At 40.3% G+C, this 19340-nt stretch overlaps 2 protein-coding genes across 8 annotated transcripts in view; both read right to left on the bottom strand.

Annotated features, from left to right (window-relative positions):
• LOC131125569 (5'-AMP-activated protein kinase subunit gamma-2-like) overlaps positions 1-7044 on the bottom strand; it is a 28963-nt gene extending 21919 nt beyond the window's left edge. The window contains exons 1-2 of one of the 2 annotated variants that reach the window (XM_058067228.1): positions 6838-7044; positions 5005-5067 (exon numbers count right to left, since the gene is read on the bottom strand). In XM_058067228.1, coding sequence (XP_057923211.1) covers positions 5005-5067; positions 6838-6921 — 147 coding nt within the window. In that variant the 5' untranslated portion in view covers positions 6922-7044. The remainder of the gene's footprint in view (positions 1-5004; positions 5068-6837) is intronic. The other variant, XM_058067230.1, reaches the window with a different exon arrangement.
• A 1101-nt stretch (positions 7045-8145) lies between these two features.
• kmt2cb (lysine (K)-specific methyltransferase 2Cb) overlaps positions 8146-19340 on the bottom strand; it is a 61779-nt gene continuing 50584 nt past the window's right edge. For 5 of the 6 annotated variants that reach the window (XM_058066384.1, XM_058066379.1, XM_058066382.1 and 2 more), the window contains 15 exons: positions 19208-19337; positions 18964-19111; positions 17418-17602; positions 17199-17335; positions 16381-16621; positions 16015-16154; positions 15721-15828; positions 14522-15638; positions 14313-14449; positions 14068-14210; positions 13804-13978; positions 12745-12861; positions 12581-12654; positions 10924-11032; positions 8146-9998 (listed from right to left, as the gene is read on the bottom strand). In XM_058066384.1, the coding sequence (XP_057922367.1) occupies positions 9903-9998; positions 10924-11032; positions 12581-12654; positions 12745-12861; positions 13804-13978; positions 14068-14210; positions 14313-14449; positions 14522-15638; positions 15721-15828; positions 16015-16154; positions 16381-16621; positions 17199-17335; positions 17418-17602; positions 18964-19111; positions 19208-19337 (3057 nt within the window). In that variant the 3' untranslated portion in view covers positions 8146-9902. The remainder of the gene's footprint in view (positions 9999-10923; positions 11033-12580; positions 12655-12744; positions 12862-13803; positions 13979-14067; positions 14211-14312; positions 14450-14521; positions 15639-15720; positions 15829-16014; positions 16155-16380; positions 16622-17198; positions 17336-17417; positions 17603-18963; positions 19112-19207; positions 19338-19340) is intronic. The other variant, XM_058066380.1, reaches the window with a different exon arrangement.

Raw genomic sequence — 19340 nt, 5'->3', positions numbered from 1 at the left:
CTAATGTAATAGCAGAAGCTGATTGCATTTTCTCTCAGTGGAACTTCTCCTTTTTGTCTGACTGATATGCAATGTGGGTGTAAATAATATGTCAAGTACAATCATGCTGGCATGCTATGGGACTATGATTTTTTAATATATTGTTTTTTTATTTAAGGCTAAAACAACATTACCCATAATTAAGTTTTTTTTAAACATGTCAAAGCTTTGTGTTATTATTATTAATATTTTTTCATTTATGCAATCTTATTACATTATGGTCCTTGCATTTTTGTTTAGTTTTATTTCTATTTTTTATTTTTATTTTATCTATATATTGGTATACGGTATGCTGCATTTCCCTAAACTGTGGCCCCTACTCTCTCGATAAGTCACTGGGTACATTGGCCACTCAAGCTGTAAATTAATACCCTGCACAGTATTTAAAGAGGACCTGTTATGGTCATTTTCCACCCCTTTGTATCAAGGTAATTCCTTTAGAGCAGCTCCACACAATAACCTGCACAGAAAACGTTCTAGATCTGCAGAATCTGCGCCTATTGCAACTGTATTTCTTTGGATTTCATGAAAATGGTTTGTTTTAATTTATTCCACCCACGACCTGTGAGTGCAGACATAGTGTGTCCCGACATTAATGCACCCTTCCCGGTGAGAAGGGGCTGTTTTTGGCGGCCAATGCTGTGCTTCTCCCTCCTCCGTGGAAGCAGTACAGCTTTCATTAATGCACCTTTCCCAGCAAGAGCGCACCGCTTCTGGCTTCAGCAACTGTTTGGTGGATATTTCACGTTCATGTTCACAAAAACAGTCCCGTGTGAAATACCGTTGGAAGGATGAAAATATTGTTCTCATGCTGGGAATCAACCAACTACAACCACTTCTACCAGAGCTTGCCTCATAGAAAGAATAACTGTGGGGAGGGCAGTCCTACAGCATATCTGGCCTACGACACATGCTTTGTGACATCACAGGGAGCCAATAAAACTCTATGAAACTGAGCGTTCAGAGCCATCCAGAGCAAATGCACAAACCTCCTTATCTGAAACTTTGGCATCGTTTAACAACAGAATACAACATTACAACATTTACTGGTCAGAAAAATTGAAAGGGCAAAATAGGTGCCCTTTAAGCTAATATTGTTATATTGAGACAATGTTTTGTTTTTTTGCCTCTTCCCTTGCAGTTTTGCTACATTTCTCCTCAACGGCCCTGTGCAATTAGCTACTAAACTTTCACTTGACACTGTTGTAAAGTACCCATAATTCATTCATTCATTTTCTACCGCTTTTTCCTCACGAGGGTCGTGGGGGTGCTGGAGCCTATCCCAGCTGTCTTCGGGCGAGAGGCGGGGTACACCCTGGACTGGTCGCCAGCCAATCACAGGACACATATAGACAAACAACCATTAAATACCCATAATATTGTGTGATATTATTTTTTTAAATACTGGACTTTACAAGTCATGCTATGCTACTGTTTTCACGTATGCAGCTAAAACCAGTTCCACTATCTGATAATCCTTCTCCACTTCCCTCTAAATATGAGCAATATTTTTTTTATATTTCTCTCAATAGCCTCTCCCTGACAGTCAAAGCATCCCTTATTTAAATAAACACTGACAGCATCTTTGACTAGGTCTTTCTGTGTTACTACATGCCTGCTGTATGACAAACGCTCGATTTGCTGCACTGATTCAAAGCAAAGCAGACATACACGCAGCCTCCTCCCTGCTTGGAAACAGAAAATATTTTAACCATTTGGGGCCTTAACATTTCTGGATCTCAAACTCTGGTTGAGCTGATAGACATCTTCAAATACGACCCTTCATTGTCATTGACACTATGCCACAATAATCACCTCCCCTCGAATAGATATTATCTGTTTGTTGAGTAACTGTTTGAGGAAATGCAGTAATAATCACAAGCGCACAAGATATAAACAAGGAATGTTTTGTCTTGTCTTCCTGCGAGGACACTATTTGCTTAAGGCTGCTCCACTCACACACTTATTTCCCCTTTTTAAAACACTCCTGTGACAAATCTCAGCCAGAGAGAGGAAACTCTCTTAGAAATCTTACTCAGGGACATTGGGCAAGAATTCAGGAAAACAGAAGAAACACAGACAGCATCTGTTTTAAAAAAAATACAGACGAATATTTCAGTGATAAACCCAAATGCTGCTGTATGAGGTCAATGAGGATGGTCCAGACTGATAACAACTAAAGCAGATAGTAGGAAGTAGGCTGTGTTCTTTTATAACAATCAATATCCTTTGTGGGCCTGCTATGCATGCATGGCATTAGGTTACTGTCGGTCTGAAGAAGGCCTCCAGAGAGACAAAAAAACCCCCCACAAAACTGTAGACGAGCATGATGTGGAACTAAAGTAACTAAAGTTTCTGGGAAAAATCTATCACAAAAAATGTGAGGATGACGATAGAACAAGAAATGGAACTCATGTACATGGGAAATATTCTGGCTGCTAAGTACAATGTGATTATGTTATTGTCAACAATAGTAAATAAGAGAACGGAATATTACGTGCTTAATGTGAAGTGACTTGGCACCAAGACACACAGAATTTATCCTCATCTTCCGTTTTTGCAATGTGTATGTAGAAGGCTTGAGTCACCCCACATAGCACAATTCACAGTTTTCCAAGTCCCAAAAAAAAATCATTTAATCCAGGGGTCTCAAACATGTGGCCCGCAGGACACTAGTTTGAGGCCCCCGCCTTGATATGAAAGTTTAATGTTAGTTTGATATGGATGCTGTATGGTATCATGTACCCAGAAAAAATTGTTACGCTTGATTAATGTTCATGTTAAAGGTTAAATAACTGTTAATAGTTATCCTCCCTATCCATGTGGAAGTGGTATGTTTTTGGCTATTTAAGTTTAAAGGAAATAACTTGAAGGCTACCGTTTAGGTCGCTAGCTCTCTAGTTTGCGAGTTAGCATGTGTCTCAAGACCCTGCAGCTACTTGCAGTAGCAGTCTATGGGCTGGCTACTGAGCCAGCGCAATATGTTGTAAATAAAAAAAGTATAAATATGACTATAGTTGTGTTTTGTCATGTCTACAGGGCTCTAATAATGCTTTGTTAATTTTAATCTGAAAAAAATAATTTGTCTACCCAACAACTATATGTGGTTTCTTAAGTTTTTATTATTTGCTGTTTTATTATTATTATTATATTTATTTATTACTGATTGATTGATTTTTCTTTATTCTTGATTTGTTTATTTATTTTTCATCTTATTTTGTGCAGAAAAATAAAAATTAAGATATTCGAGAACAGTGGAATGTTTTATCAGAGCTTTTATTGTAGAAAATCGGAACCAAAGCACTGAAAAAGTTTGTATATTTTTCCGTTTTTAATAAATGTGTTGTTGGTTTTTTTTGAAAACCTGATGCGGCCCAGCCTTGCCCAGACCCTAGCTCCAGTGGCCCCCAGGTAAATTGAGTTTGAGACCCCTGATTTAATCCTACCCCTCATCAGTTTCACATCAGTTGTAATACATTTACACACTTTGTATTGAGTTGTGGACTTCATCAGACAACCAGCACAGAAAGCTTTCTAGATCTTTCAGGTTCTGCACCTATTCTAGCTGTATTTCTTTGGATTTTGGGCTTTCCGCAATAAATGTTTGTTTTAATTTATTCCACCCACGCCCAACTGTGGTGTAGCAGTTGATAAACAGTGGTTTAGCATTTTAAAATGTCTGCTTGTAACATACAGCCATATGTGTTGGGTCCCGAATCCCGAATAAGTAGGTTTAGCATTTTAGCGTTAGATTTTCAACATCGGTAACATGTAATGTGGTTATTAAACACTTTTTTGTTTAAAAAAACTTGGGTAGACCCACTGATTGTTGTGGGAAATGGCCGTTCGGAACTCCAGACTCTGTAATTTGCACCACACTCCCTGTATGCACACTCTATAATGCTACACAGACAACCGCTTTTGTTCAAAAACAGACCAGGATGAAATGCCGCTGACAGATTAAAATATTTTTCTTTTGCTGGTAGGGAATCAGGAACCAAAACCACTTGTGTCACATGTTTGCCTCATTAGGAATTCTAAACAAATGTAGCTTTCCCTTACACCTGAAGAAACACTTCCTGGGAGACATTGCTAACACCGTAAATAGAGAAGCAGAGCTTGTGGTAGGGCATAGAGCGTATTTGTTCTACAGAGTTAATGACAGTAATAAATTGATAATAAGTGATAAAATAGTTGACAGAATCATAACTTGACAATGAGTGAGTACAGACTCACCAGAAATGAAGAGTTACTAGTCAGTGTAGTAGTGGTTAGACATAGTATTGATTGTACACAGTGGTTCAGGTCTCTCCTTTGTCGTTAAAATATTTGTACTGTTTCTTGAAATCGCTCATTTTAGCGCAATGTTTGAGTTCCTTACTCAATCCGAGATAAGGACGTAAAAAGGAACAACGGGCAAAGTTAACCTGCCTTCAGCTACCATTTTTGCACTGTGTATGTCACATGCCATCAAAGGGTCATTTTGCACTTGTGTGAATTTTAAAACAATGGTCGTTTGTATGCGCTCTGCAGTAGACTGGCGAGCAGTACAGGGTGTAACCTGCTTCTCGCCCGACATTACATGGACACTTTATTAATCTCCAAGGGAAGTTGTTTCGTAATTAGTGCGTCAAAAAAACACACCAAAAAAGTTTATTGTATTTTACATTTATTGAGACTTACTACTTGTACAACAGTTAACTTATTATTATATTTGTATGACAGTTACACAGGTGATTTAAAACAGGGCCTGGTTTTATGATGGCAAAAGCAACACTGGAGCAGATGATTGTATTCTCCATTGTTTCCTATGGAGAAAATTGTCAACCTTTCTATTCCCTTTATAGATAACCGCCTTCCGTAAACCATGCCAGAATGGTGTCATTGAGCTTCATGCATTCATCACAGACAAATGACTTTGTGGTGGAAGTTCATGAGAGTATAGAAGCACTAGAAATTCTTTACCGTCTTTGGGCTTTTAGTTGAGCAACTCGTTTCCACTTGGGGAGAAGTAAATGCCGCAAAGTCCTGCACAAAAACAAATGATGAAAATGCATGAGGAAACATCACTACTGCTTGCACTGTAACCGTGAAAAGAAAAGCTCTTTTACAGAGATTCATCTCTATATGGGCTTCATATTACACGCAGGGCGGTTGAGAAAAGAGAACATGAAGAAATAGACGTTGCTTCAACATAGCAACGAGTGGCCAACTTTCTGTAAATAACCCATGTGGTCATTCAATCATTCATTTTCTACCGCTTTTTCCTCACAAGGGTCTTGGGGGGTGCTGGAGCCTATCCCAGCTGTCTTCGGGCGAGAGGCAGGGTACACCCTGGACTGGTCGCCAGCCAATCACAGGGCACATATAGACAAACAACCATTCACACTCACATTCATACCTATGGACAATTTGGAGTCATCGCATGATCATATTATCATAAATTTCACCAACAAATACAAATAAATTGCTTTGCGGAAACGGACAGACCAAGCTTGAGAGGATCCGATGTCGATATGAATCACCTGACAAAACTCAATGTCTATATTCACAAGTACACGTTAAACTGAACGTGATTTGTCATTGGTCTGAAAAGGGGAAGTGGTGTAATTGGCTTTCAATGACTTACAGCTCAGGCACATACATATCTCAGAGAAGCTAACTGACAATTAGCAGTCGTGGCTGAGTAGGAGTTATATGGGATATAGTACGTTTGAATGCTAGCGTCTCCATGGCAGCACCTAACGATGACAGTTAGCACCTTTAATGAAGCAAGTCAAGTTATCTATGTCAAGTTAAATGGAAAAACAGGAAGATACCAAAGTACTTCATGTCAAAGATATCAAAGTACTGGACTAAGATGTCATTGTGACTTAAGGAAAACAAAAGATACAACACACAAAGCCTCATACAATCTGATAGACCAAAGCCATCAACAATGGACTACATCACTACCATCATTAAATAGATGTGGACACAAATTCCTTTCTCAATTTTAGCAATAATGCTTTTACAACATGGAGAAACAGTACAGCGGCAATATTACATTTAACAAATGACTAATTTCTCATCTCAACAGCAGAAGCGTTTCCTCCTTTCCCATAGCATACCATAACATGTTTTGATTCCTACTCCTGTATGTTTATTATGTCTAAAAAAATATGAAGGACCTTAAAGTAACAATAGAGCATGATGATCAAGGCACAAGGATTTCTGCCATCAGGAGTGTTTAAAGTCCATAGTGATATAGGATCAGTCCAAAAGTCTAGTCAGGGGAGAAAAACAAATGTCCAGACGCATTAAACACTTAACTCTTAGGTGCCTGTATTTTATGCTCAGCAATATGCATTATTCCATTCATATGAACAAATCTAAAGTTCACTAGGCACACCTGCACATCAATCTAATGACATTTAATTGACACTATTGATTTGTCTTTGGTGGTGCAGGGGTGTACAACTGCACTGCATCAAACTGAGACACGTGACTTAATATCCTGGCTCTTTCATGTCTCACATATGGCAATCAATCAAAATGTTGTCACACAAACATGTCTTTGATTCATTGGGAATTTTTTTCATCGAAAGTTTTCTAGCTTCAACACCATACGAATACAATCTAGTCGGGTAACTGTGCAAATTTCTGGCGTCAGTCAAGCAAAATGTTTATTTTGAAGTCAGCTGTCAATCAAACACAAGTGTAGTGTGCGCTTCACTCTGCAACTTCCGGTCCAAAAGCGCTGCAATGTCGATGTCCAACAGTTAGAAAGCATATTAGTTGTATACTTCATCGACTCACCGGTATGTTAATACGCAGACTTCTTCTCCTCTTGGGCAGCTTCTTGGAGCTTCCCTTGCCAGACTCCATCACCGTGCTTCCCATTTTTCTTCGGCTAAAGGGCTGAATCACGGCTGCAGATTACCAACAACAAACCTCCTCCTCGCTTTAACAGTGACGCCGTGCGGATAACCAGGAAGTAGGCTGGGCCCTCGACGGAGGCAGGGCACCCTTCGACAAATGGCGTTCAACCGCGCGTTTAGCGTCGCTACGGTACTTTCTTCCACCTTTCGGTTTAGTTTCCGCTGAGGGAAAAAAATACGACCCAACGTTAGTCTAAGTATGTTGTAATACAAATTGAATATAACAACAATTATGTGAGGAAATGAGGTTTAAACATTTTCCACGTCATTATGTTAATGTCATCCCGTGGCGAAACAGTAGTTGGTATTCTCAAGGTTGGTTATGCTGGCATAAAATCCGGAAGTTGTCAAAACTGGGCATATTTGTTTTTCATTAACAAAATAAATAATGAAAAGAAATATATTTATTTATTAACTATAGAAAGTGAAAACAGTTTAATGTGTTTAATGGCGAGAAAATATAAACAATATATAATAATTCTAATAATAAATTATCATAATGATATTACAGCTTCAAATCAAATTTCAATATGAATCCAATTTTATATAAAATTTACCTTTCATTAAAATAAATAGCAATAAAATACCTTTAATGGCGAAGATTCGATGGCAGGCAGACTTCTGATCATGCAGAACTCCATCAGAAAAAAAGCTTGACGTGCTGATTTGAAATTTCCAACTTTTTTTCCCCCCTTTGAAATAGTCATCCAATCAAACCATTCTCGCCTGAAATAATTCGATTTGAGGAATTTTAACCTTTCAAAAACGGGTATATTAATATAAAGCTAATGTAAAAAACACACCCTTTGTTTTACACACACCATTCCAACCACTAATTATTTCAGTACAAAAGCACCATTGCATAAACAGTATGTGTAAAATGTTCCTGCATGCTTTGAATGGGTAAATGTTGTGAAGAAACGTGAAAAATAAAACTAGAAGGCCTGTGGTCCACATAGAAATAATAAAAGGATTGCATTAGTTGCATAGTTAGGAAACACTGTATTTTCATTTTACAGTCAAATTGGCTTTAAAAAAAATGGTTTAATTCTCTTCTGGTTTAAAAATATGATTGTATTGGATCAGATCTGGGAAGAATAAACAATCCCTCTATCCATTAATTCAATATAAAGGATTTTTTTATCTTTTGGATATGCAGACATACACAAGCTACACACGCTAACATGTAAAATAGTTTATTTTTGTAAATGTTTCTAAATTCAATTCCACAAACTCCAAACCCCATACTCTGTACACTTCAAAAGGCATTTTCAAAAAACAAACAAAAAAGGGACAGGGTGGGGGAGATGAAAAGAAACAAATGGGACTACTTTACACGACCAAGAAAATGTAGCACAAACACACTGGCAGGATGATGTCATATCATACAAGAGAAGAAAAATATTCAAGAAACAATTTTGTTACAACCATTCATTGAGAAAATATATACAATTGAGTCTTCGGAAAGTTAAAAAAATACATGCCATATACATCACAAGTTCTAAGACTGTCTCCAAAAATTTTTACAGTCGACTTGAAATTGTGCACGCAAAAAACTCTTCCATTTCTACGCATGTGACTTGTGACGTGTCAGTATAAGAAATAGTTCTGATTTAAGACAATGCCTTTCTATCCAAAGAGAGGGAAGCGACGGTTGCAAAAAGTTTCCCCGTGATTCTTTCTGTCGCACAAACACACACACACACACACACTCACACAAACACAAGACAAACACTTGTTTGTCTAACTCATTATTAGACACTTGCACCTTCTTTTAAAAGCAACGTTAAAAACAGGTTAATATACCTTGGTGTTCCTATTTGTGTTAAAAAGTTGTGTTGTTTTTTTGGGGGGGTGGGGGGGGGTTCAAAACCTAATTCACAGTTCTTTACAATCAAACCTGATTAACAGCACATATTTTGACTTTCTATTCTGATTCTGGAACTGATCATTCATTGTTAGTCAACAAAAATAGTTTGTTTTTTTTGAGTGGTTAAAGTGTGTGTAAGTCACAAAAACACTACAGCTACAATACCTTACTTTTACAACAAAAATATTTTGTGAATTATTGTGGTTATATTACAAATTCTGTACAGAATAATCATAATATATACTCTCAAAACAGAAATAACGCTCCATCTTAAATAAATTTCAATGACAAACAAAACAGGAAGAGGAAAACAAATGCAAAAACACCCAACATCAAGAAGGTTAAGGTAGTATTTGGTCGGTTATTCCTATACTTTTCTTTATGTACATTTTATACAAAAAGTAACAGCATGTCTTCTTCTGTCAGCGTTCTAGCCTTCTTCAGCTCATCATTTGGAGAATAAATCCATTCACTCGGTAATAAATACAAAACCTCTCCACACACATCACATGACAATGATAAAACTGACTCATGGAATCAAGTATTTTTTATGTTTTTTGTGTGTCGGTGTGGATTTTTTTTGTTGTTTTTCATTTTTGTTTTTTTAGTGCAAGTTAATATTCCCTTCGCAGTATTCATTGCTGTACATTCCTTATTCAGTGATGTCTACATTTAGTCATACATAGGCATACGTAATGATAGTATGACACACGCACACACACACGCACACGCGCACACACACACACACAAAAAAGGGCCTGCCCTTAGTAAGCAATAAGGCCGCACCCTGCACAGTGCTTTCTCATTCGTTGGTGAATTCCACACCCCGTATTAGCCAAACACACACTGACAGATAGAGCGAGGAGGCGTGGCTTAGGGCAGCCTCACGCGCACATATGGCACAAGTCGCATCCTGCTACTGTGTTCCATTCATGAACCAACGTGAGCCAGCTCTCTGGGGGCTCAGGCCAAAACTTCTTCAGTGTGAAGTCGCTCTTCTGCAGCATCCACAGACTAGAGCACGGAATGCTTTGAGGGTTGTCATCGTCGTCGTCGTCGACATCATCTCTCGTTCAGTTGATCCACTTCCTGCATTCGGGAACTCCACAGTGGCAGGCGACCTTGTGCTGACCGCCACCGATGGGGTCTAACTGGTGGTCGAAACACAGCTGGAGAACAGAAAACGCAAACGTTAGTTCTTGTCTTAGGACAAGAATCGTGCCAGACATAAGCTTAAGTTCAACTCCCCATATGGTCATACAATTTGGAGGTCAACTATAATTTTCAGTAAAAAAAAAAATATGATATGATCAAATATATCGGTAAAAGTTATACAAAACTCCCAAGTTCAAATGTTTACCATGCAATCAGCATCGGAAGTACTAACTCAAGTACTGAGTTTGTATTTTTCTATGACTTTTTGTGATATCACCGTACTGTAGATAGGAGGACTTCCAGCTTAGACATAGAATAGATCTGGCTGCTCAGCACAATATTGTGCAATACAATTACATACTAATACATGACATTAATACATTAACTACTACATAAGGATAAAAAAAATTAAGCAGGCAATCACTGTTCGGTCATTGTCTTTAGAATTGTATAATGAAGAATGTTACGATATTAGTTAAAACTTGGCTGGTGCAAATAAATTATTACGATTTTCTATGGTAAAAAATGTTGTGTAGTGAGATGAAGCAGACTAAAAGGATCTGAAGTGTTGGAAATACAGTGGGATCAAGGATTGCACCAGCAGCCACTCTATATTATGAGCTATGTTTCCCAGTAAAATAAGCAGAATGTTTTCATAATGGAAATTTTCAATGGGGAAAACTGTGGCAGATATTTTAGAGCCAATGTGTCCTAATGAGCTGCATATTTTGAACTTGGACTGGTCTGGATTGCTTGAAATGTGAGAAAACGGAGACAAAAAGTGAGGCGTATGAAGTAGTAGAGGGCTAAAAAAAAGATGCTGTTGAATCATGGAAGTCAACCAGTCAAAGGATGCATTCAGGTCAACTTTGGAGGTTCCACTGTATAGTAAAGCCATAACTTTAAAAACAAGAGATAAAAAGCATGAAGCGTATCTACCTCCTCTCCTTTTTCAACGCGTCGGATGCAGCTGATGATGATTTTGTAACCCCTTTCGAACGTTACCACCTCAGCAACACAGTTTGGGGCACAACAGTGATTGATGTACCTGTTGATCAACAAAAAAAGGAATTAAAAAGGCCAATGCACATATTACATCCGTTTACTCAGACGAAACAGACATACCTGGCATATGCTTCATTTTTTTAACAGGATAGAAATTTCATTCAAAGCATTTTGTAACAGATGTAAGAAAAATCACATGCCAATACACAAAATAGACAACACACACACTGATCATGTACAGTACAAAATACTTTGAACCGGGCTGCCTGAAGCCCTCTGCCCACACAGTCAAGGTCACGGACAAGAGTGCATTGAGACCAACAAAGAAAAACCAGAGGCAAGGAGTTCACTCTCAGCCTGCTTCAACTAATTTTGTACAACTGTGGTCGCGTACCCCTTCAGACATCTGACTATGACTAGAAGTCATGCACCCCCTACTCCTGCACACTTAAACAAAAAACACACAATGAACCATCTCTGATATAGTATTATTAAATATACTTTAATGTCTTATTTTTTAACTGCAAATGTGGGCTCATCATGTAAAACGGAGAGGGTTTTAGAGGGGTAAGATACCTCCTGGCAGTTTTGTCTTCTGTTTGGTGAACTTATTTGTATTGTATTTGTATTGTTCTTTATGCTCTTTATGCTCTTTATGCTCTTTATGCTCTTTTGCGGTGTTTTGCTGTGCAAAACGTAAATATTCAGTACAATTTAAGAAATGTTTTATGTAAACTATGAAAACAAAGGCACATTCATTCATTTTCTACCGCTTTTCCTCACAAGGGTCGTGGGCGGTGCTGGAGCCTATCCCAGCTGTCTTTGGGCTAGAGGCAGGGTACACCCTGGACTGGTCGCCACCCAATCACAGGGCACATATAGACAAACAACCATTACAAAGGCACATAATGTAGAGAAATCAATAAGGAAATTCATTCGATACCAGGCGTATTACTGAGCCAAATTGACTAATGAGCACATATGAGATTATGCACCAAGCAAAAATGGAAAGCAGCACAGAGCTAACATTATTAAAGCTGGCATCTGTGCATTTATGCAGAGTCTGTCTGTGTAGCATCGGACAAAGTCATATACTGTAAGTCTTAATCTGCGTCAGACATGTGTGCTGAACAAAGTGGCCACAATGTCCCAAAAAAAAAAACACATTCGTGAAAGCGGAAATTTACTTCCACGTAGGGGCCAATCGGGGCCTTTCTAACAGTCAAATGCCAGGCTCAGAAAAAGCACTAATTAGTCACAGCACCACATAAGAAGACCAGCTCTCATAAAAAATCTTGAAAGATCTTCTAGATTAAAACACACGTCATCATCAAACATACTTATTTGTTCAGGCGCACACAGAACATTGAACAACTTCATGCTGTCACCTTTTTTCTGCACTGTACTACCTGCTGTTCTCATGAGGCGTTCGAACACATTACACAAATCTTAATCTTAATGTAGTCAAGCCATTTTTATTTTTTTATTTGCGTACCCCACTTTGGGAAGCTAGGATTTAGAGCTTTCTGTATACTAAATGTAGGAGCTTAGTTGTGATGGCTAAAGAGCGAGTAGAAGAATCTCATGGTACCTTGCAAGCCCTCCTGTTTTGGTTGCATCAACTATGTGCTCACTGTCGATGCGGAACATGAACACCGCTCGATTCTAGAAAGGACATGGGGAAAGAAATATCTGTTAATTTTAGATCAAGTGACCAAATGGTGAAAGTGGTTTTGGTTTAAAACAGATGCCCACCTGAGATCTGTAGGCCTTGTCCTTCCTGATGGCAACCTCATTGCGGAGGATGGTTCCAGTGTACTCAATCACCATTGTTTGTTTCTCCATGTCTCGAGCGGCAAACAGCCCCAGGCCCTGTAAAATCATAGATATTAATTGTGTCTAAAGAAACGAAGAATAAAAAGGTAGGAGGCACAAAACATTAACAGTATAATCATTTAAATACAGAGTATTCAAATTGTAGAAGTGGACCTAGTTTCCACATCCGTGAATTGGCTGACATTGTCAACATAACCAAAAATAGCCAAATACACATGGCTGATTATTTACCTTTAGCAGTTTTTTTGTTTTGTTTTGTTGTTTTTTTACATAGTTTTCCCGCGTTTGTGCAAAATTGGTAACTGGTAGATTTTGTTAGCTGTGGAAAGGGGAATGAAATGTCTACTGGGAATTTAGAAAGAACATTTGGTTCTATGCTGAAACAATGAAGGTAAGTGGCAGTTCCTTTCCTCTATTTCCTGTCATGCCCAATAAAAATACTACTAGGAAACTGATATTTATTAATTTATCTGTGCAAACCACTGTACGAGCTGCTGTTACCGGCATTCTGCAAACAATGATGTGATTATAAAAACAGTTTCATAACATGAGCTAAGATAACATCTACTACAAACGCAAAAGGATGGACCAATTATGTCACCGTCAACTTAAGAGGGCACTTTTGAATAACATGGCGGGACAAGACTTGATGAGATGGTTGACTTTAACATTGTCGACAAACAAGGTAGAATTCAACGATTTGCCATCTATCAATTTTCTATACTGCTCATCCTCACTGGGGTCACACATGTGCTGGAGCCTATCCCAGCTGTCTTCGGGTGAGAGGCGAGGTACACCCTAGACTGCTGGCTTGCCAATTGCACGGCACATAGAGACAAACAACCATTCACTTTCACGCCTATGGACAATTCAGAACCTCTAATTAACCTAGCATATGTGAGGAATATCGTAAAAAGAGGTTCCTCCAATACCGGAAAATGAGACCAAAACAGCTCACATTTTCATGTACAAACTCACTTGGATGCGGGAGCGGGCCAGATAGACGTTGGCTCTCCATTCGCTCTTCATCCAACGGTACTGAGAGGATCTTGGGTGCACGACAGGAGGCTTGATGTGGGGGGCGCCGCCTTCTCCCTGAGCCACATTCTGGTTAGACCTGGCACTGCCGCCAGAAACGGCTGGAGCCTGGGGCCTTTTTTTTTTTTTTTAGGAACGGATACAAGTAATTAATGTAAAAATATAAAAATGTATTAAAATATTAATGCTTTCATGACTTGTTACCTAATGACCAGCGAGGTGCGAGTAAAGATGCTTCTAGGCTGGGCCCTGGCACTGCCGGCTGGATTGAACACGAGAGGCAGCTCCACAAGAGGGTTGCGTCCATAACGGAATGAGTACCTCTCACAAGCATCCACTCCAGGGAGCTGAATTTAAGAAATTTGACAAAAACAAAGACAAAAAGACATTTGACATTGTTTTATGATGTGTGTTGCAGTCTGACTAGTACTCAGAGAGCTCCTACAAACCGATTCAGTGATCTTAGCAATGGCGGAGGCTGTGAGCCCAAACAGGTCCTCCCCTTTAAGGTAAATTGGGAAGAGCTTCAGTGTGCCTGATTCAGTTCTTCTTTCAGCAACAGGACCAAGAACCTTATCCCACACTCCTAATTAGAACAGAATCAAGTTAAGAACAAATAATAAAACTATGACTATGACAAATATCTAAGAGCTCAAACCTTTAGCAGATGAGTCAGTCAGGACCAGATCTTGGTAACCCTGTTCAATGACTCTGATGGTAAAATCTGGTTTTCCTTCTTTTTCCTCGACAGCGCAGACATATCGGCAACGGCGATTGCCATGGCGCATGCTCCAGTAAATACGACAAGCCTCATAGCCAACTGGGTAGATGGCAGTTGAGGAGTGAAAGGCTGACATTTGCAGGGGGGTGAGCTGGCCGATGGCATGAAGAACTAGGCTCCCTATTCTGAAGGTGTAGCCTAGTTCTGGCTGCTGCACGGCTGTGGCCATCTGACGCAATTCATCTCTTTGGATGTAAACACGTCGAAAGACGGCAAAGCAGCGTAGCTCGTGCTCTAGCGCTTGTCCAGCTGTGCCTCGAGGCCTGTGTGCGTGACATAGCATGGTCTTGTCCTTGAAGAAGGTGCACTGCGCTTGCAGCGCACAGGTGAAATGGTAGACGTTGGTGCAGCGTAAGCGATGGCAGCCGCTTGTAGCGCCCATCTGCTGGCAGTAGACGCAGCGCACCGTTTGGCCACGACGCAGGGCGAGTTCCACGTTGATGAGGGCGCCTGCTTGCGTCTCGTAAACCTCTGTGGACCACAGGGCACAGTTCAGATGCACCCACGCATCCAGGTCTAGATTTAGCAACCGAGCAGGGCCGTCAGTAATTCCATCTCCGAACTGGTGACAAAAACAACAGCGCCGCTGATCCCGCAGTAATGCAGGGGGCCTTAAGGAGGCACCGAGTTTCTTCAGTAGGTCATCAATCTTATCTTCATCTGGGAGTTGAGAGTTTCCTCTTGGCACAACTACTTGGACAGTCCACTTCCTCCAGCGAAGACCCTTTTGTCTCTTTACTTGGTGCCAGCTTTCGTGGGATCTTGGCCGGGCTTTTAGCTTCACGGTCACTTTGATGGCATCAGACTTGGTCTCCATCCTGGGTGTTTCACCAGCCATAGGGAAGGGGATTGGAGGGGTGGACGGGGGAGAGTGCTTGGGCTCAAGCTGGGCAAGACAATGAACACCCATTGAGGACATGTTGTTGTTGTACTGGTGCTGGGCTTTAGAAAGGCTCTCCGTCTGATCTGAGGCCGGGATAAGGCTCAGTGATTCCTGAGAGAATGAGAATGACAACCATGATGCAATGCATTGTCCCGCACTCACTTTGGCGTTTATGCATTAATGTGCGACAAACCTTTGATTCTGTGGACGATCTGGACCGCATTGATGACGATGAGCAGTAAAGTAGGAAGCAGTTCTTACTGCAGAAGACTAACTCATCTTTGAAACGAACTGCAGGTTCCTATTAAAAATTATACATGCAAATATTTAGAAGCTCAGTGATTAATATATATGAATGCTCAACATGCGTCAAAAGTCTAAGAACGCATACAAGGATATGAAATATATATATGCCATTTAAATCATAGCATTGTTTGTACCATTAAAAAATGATGTCTTAATGACACCTAACAATATTCATGCTAACCTTCATATGAGACGGGAGATCTTTGATGGACTTTAGCACTCCATTACCCAGAACCACTACTTTACAGTTGCGGCACCACTGAGGTTTACATCCAGGGCTGCCAGGAGTTCGCTGGTCAGGTCCTCGAGCTATAGCAGAGCCTGGTGCAAATATTACAAATAGTTCACAAAATAACTTTGATTATACAGCGACAGTATGGTAGTGTATAAATCAGAACTAGTGTATTCATTCAAATGTCACACCAGTCTGTGGCAAAAATGGTATGTTCTGTTTATTCACACATGAAACTGCAGTAATTCACAGTATAAAGCTTTTTATTTCATAATTTTCTCCATAAAAATTAGGAATGATTGCTTTTTGCCTCACCTGGGCTGTTGGGATGGAAACGGAAATGATGCTGTTGCATCATTCCCTGTGGTCCACCAGGCCTGATCATCTGTCCCGGCCGCCCGTGAAGGCCTCCATTGTCTCCTTGTCCTTGGAAATGCATGGGAGGGCGAACGAGCATAGGAATGGGTCCCCGGTCTGGGGTGCTGCTGACCTCATAGCTACTGGGGATCTTGACGCAAAGCAGCTCAGAAATGGCTGCCACCACACCAGTGATGTTCTGAGAAAAGAAAACCGTAGTTTCAGGTGTTCAGTAAGACGCACTGTTGTGCACAAGACAAGTACTAATACAAGTTTAAAATAACAGAAAACAGCTATTTTAGCTTCTTCCCATAATGCATTGTTCCCAGCAGAGCAGTTCATTGGCCAATGGCTGCCATGGGTGCCTGCTGGGCCTCCAGAGGTAGCTCATGAGATGATAGACAATGAGATGTAGAAATTGTACATTTTGGCGTGAAAAAAATATACAGTTCTTTGATCTATTGTGTCCACCGCAGGGCTTGAATGTTCCATGCAAATGGTGTGATGTCATTGCAAGCAAACAAAGCCATTAAATTCATCACAGAGAAGAAAGACAAAGAATGAACAGAAATGGAGGACATCCAACATTTGTGTTTTTTGTCTTTGGCATGTGGTTGTATTTATATTTCTGTTGCTACTTAGAAATGATGATTCTATTTACCTATACCATAAGAGTAGGTATGGTATGGTATTTTGTTAATAACCGTTGACAATGAAAACTGATGCCGACTGACAGAAATGAAAGTCAAAGTTATTGAACTAAATTCAAGTAGTACCTCTGCTGCAGCTGGCCTCAATGTGATGGCTACAGAAACCAGCCCTGGTTTGGCATCATTAGACATGGGTCCAAAAGGGGATCCAAAGAATGTTCCTGAAGATTCAGTCTTTATCTCTTGCAATTTGACCTCTGATGCTGGGAGGCAATATTGTTACAGATTGTTATAGAGAATGAATTAGAACAATTCTTTATTTTTGTCATATTAACAAACACCAACCTTTCCCATCGGGCGCAGGAAGCATGGGGAGAACAGGGGAGAGGCAGGGGGAAGGCGGCTCTTGTTTCACCAGTGACAGGTCTGGATAACGACTGACTTCCATGCCAACAACACTCTCGGGGGATGAGGATGGAACAAAACTGTCAGGTGTGTCCCTTTCTTTGCAAAGCTCCTGTCCTCTGTTACTGTTAGTTGGCAGGGACAAAATAATCATCACACAGCATGGATACATGTATGCAATAGAAGGGTATGAAAATTTGCATATTGGATATTTCAGAATCACATTCCTGATCAAAAAGTTGAAAAAGTGCAAGAATTCACATTTTGGATCAAAAAGGAAAACCGCAACTTTTTGGGTTTTTTTGGAGGGGGGGGGGGGATTTGCCATCCTTAGAAATTATTAAATTAAGTATAGGAGTGAAACAAAAAAATCAAACTGATCAAAGGTTTAAAGCCACAGCTCAAAAAAGCCAACCCTCCCCCCAAAATATAAATAGAAAAAAAAAAAAAATAGAAATGCATTCTTGTTAATGTCCTCGAACATTTGTTTCTGACAATTGATGCCAGTGTTTCCAGGAGGCGAGTGGGAATGTCGCTCCAGTGTGGTGAAGATGGAAGGCATCCACCATCTATTTTTGGAACCTTCCCTTGTCATCCATCCCCAACTGTTGTCAATTGGATTTAGATCAGGAGAACACGCAGGATGGTCAGAAATAATTGTTATTCCTCTTAAAGAAGTCCTGTTGTTCTGTCATTACCACCTTGAAGGCCTTTCGTCACAAGGGATGCTTCCTGCAACATCTCTACCTAGCCTGCTGCTGTGTGACGCGCCCCTGCAGCACTGAAAGCTCCATTGTTCCATTGAAGGAACAAGCACCCCAGATCATGATGGCGCCCCTTTCACTGTGCCGTGTGAAAAACATCTCAGGTGGGATCTCCTTGTTATCCCAGAAACGTTGTACGCCACCAGGACCGTTACGGTGGCATTATTTCTCATCAGAGAATAAAACTTTCCTCCATATTTCAATGTCCCATTTTGATGAAATCCGACCACATTCAAAGGGAGAAAGCTTTTTCGTCTTTGCCATCATGACGGTGTGAATACCTGACTGAAAATGACAATGAAGCCACATTTTTGCCAAGCTTTTAGCTTTTAAAGGCTGTGGTCTTGAACATTTGATCAGCTGGTGAACAGCCTATTTCAGTTTAATGGTTGTTTGCCACTCCGGCTCCCTCCCACATTCCAAAAACATGTATGTTTTAATTGGCGACTCTAAATTGGACCAATCTGGGGTGTATTACACCTCTTGCCCGAAGTCAGTTGAGATCCAGCATACCCCTGCAGCCCTACTGCAGATAAGCCGCATTAAAAATAAAATGTATGGATGGATAGATGGCTGTTTGCAATAAATTGCTTATTCACTCATATTTCTTATTTTTGCATTTTGAAGTTCTAGTGAGAACATCGTTAACCCCAACAGTGCAAAATGTAAATTCTTACAATTTTTCAGCTCGTCTTAAAATCAGGAGTTAATAAGGAGCGTACCTCAGTTCCTCCTGGTTGTTGTGTGGAGGGGTGGGAAGAGAGGCGGGCACATCCACTGTTTTGGGTCCCTGTGCAATGGCCCGGGCTAGTAGATCTTCTTCAGTCCTAAATGGAACATGCAGTGGCTTTGGGACAAGGCCTTTGGACACTGCAAAAAAAGGAGCATGGTGTCATGCTATGATCAGATATAAACTCAGGCACCTAAATGCAGAGTAAGTAAAACTTTGTTTTATGTTTTTTTTACTCATGGCAGCTGCTTTGCTCGCCAGCTCCTCGGTTGTGGCAAAGCCGTTGATCATTTTCTGCCTATTCACGGGTGGTGGTGTAGGAGGCAGTGATGCTGGAGGTGTTGGTGGATTGCTCAGGTTACTCTGCTT

Source organism: Doryrhamphus excisus, chromosome 3, assembly GCF_030265055.1.
Source record: "Doryrhamphus excisus isolate RoL2022-K1 chromosome 3, RoL_Dexc_1.0, whole genome shotgun sequence".
NCBI classification, from domain to species: domain Eukaryota; kingdom Metazoa; phylum Chordata; class Actinopteri; order Syngnathiformes; family Syngnathidae; genus Doryrhamphus; species Doryrhamphus excisus.
This window is presented reverse-complemented; position numbering and strand designations above follow the sequence as displayed.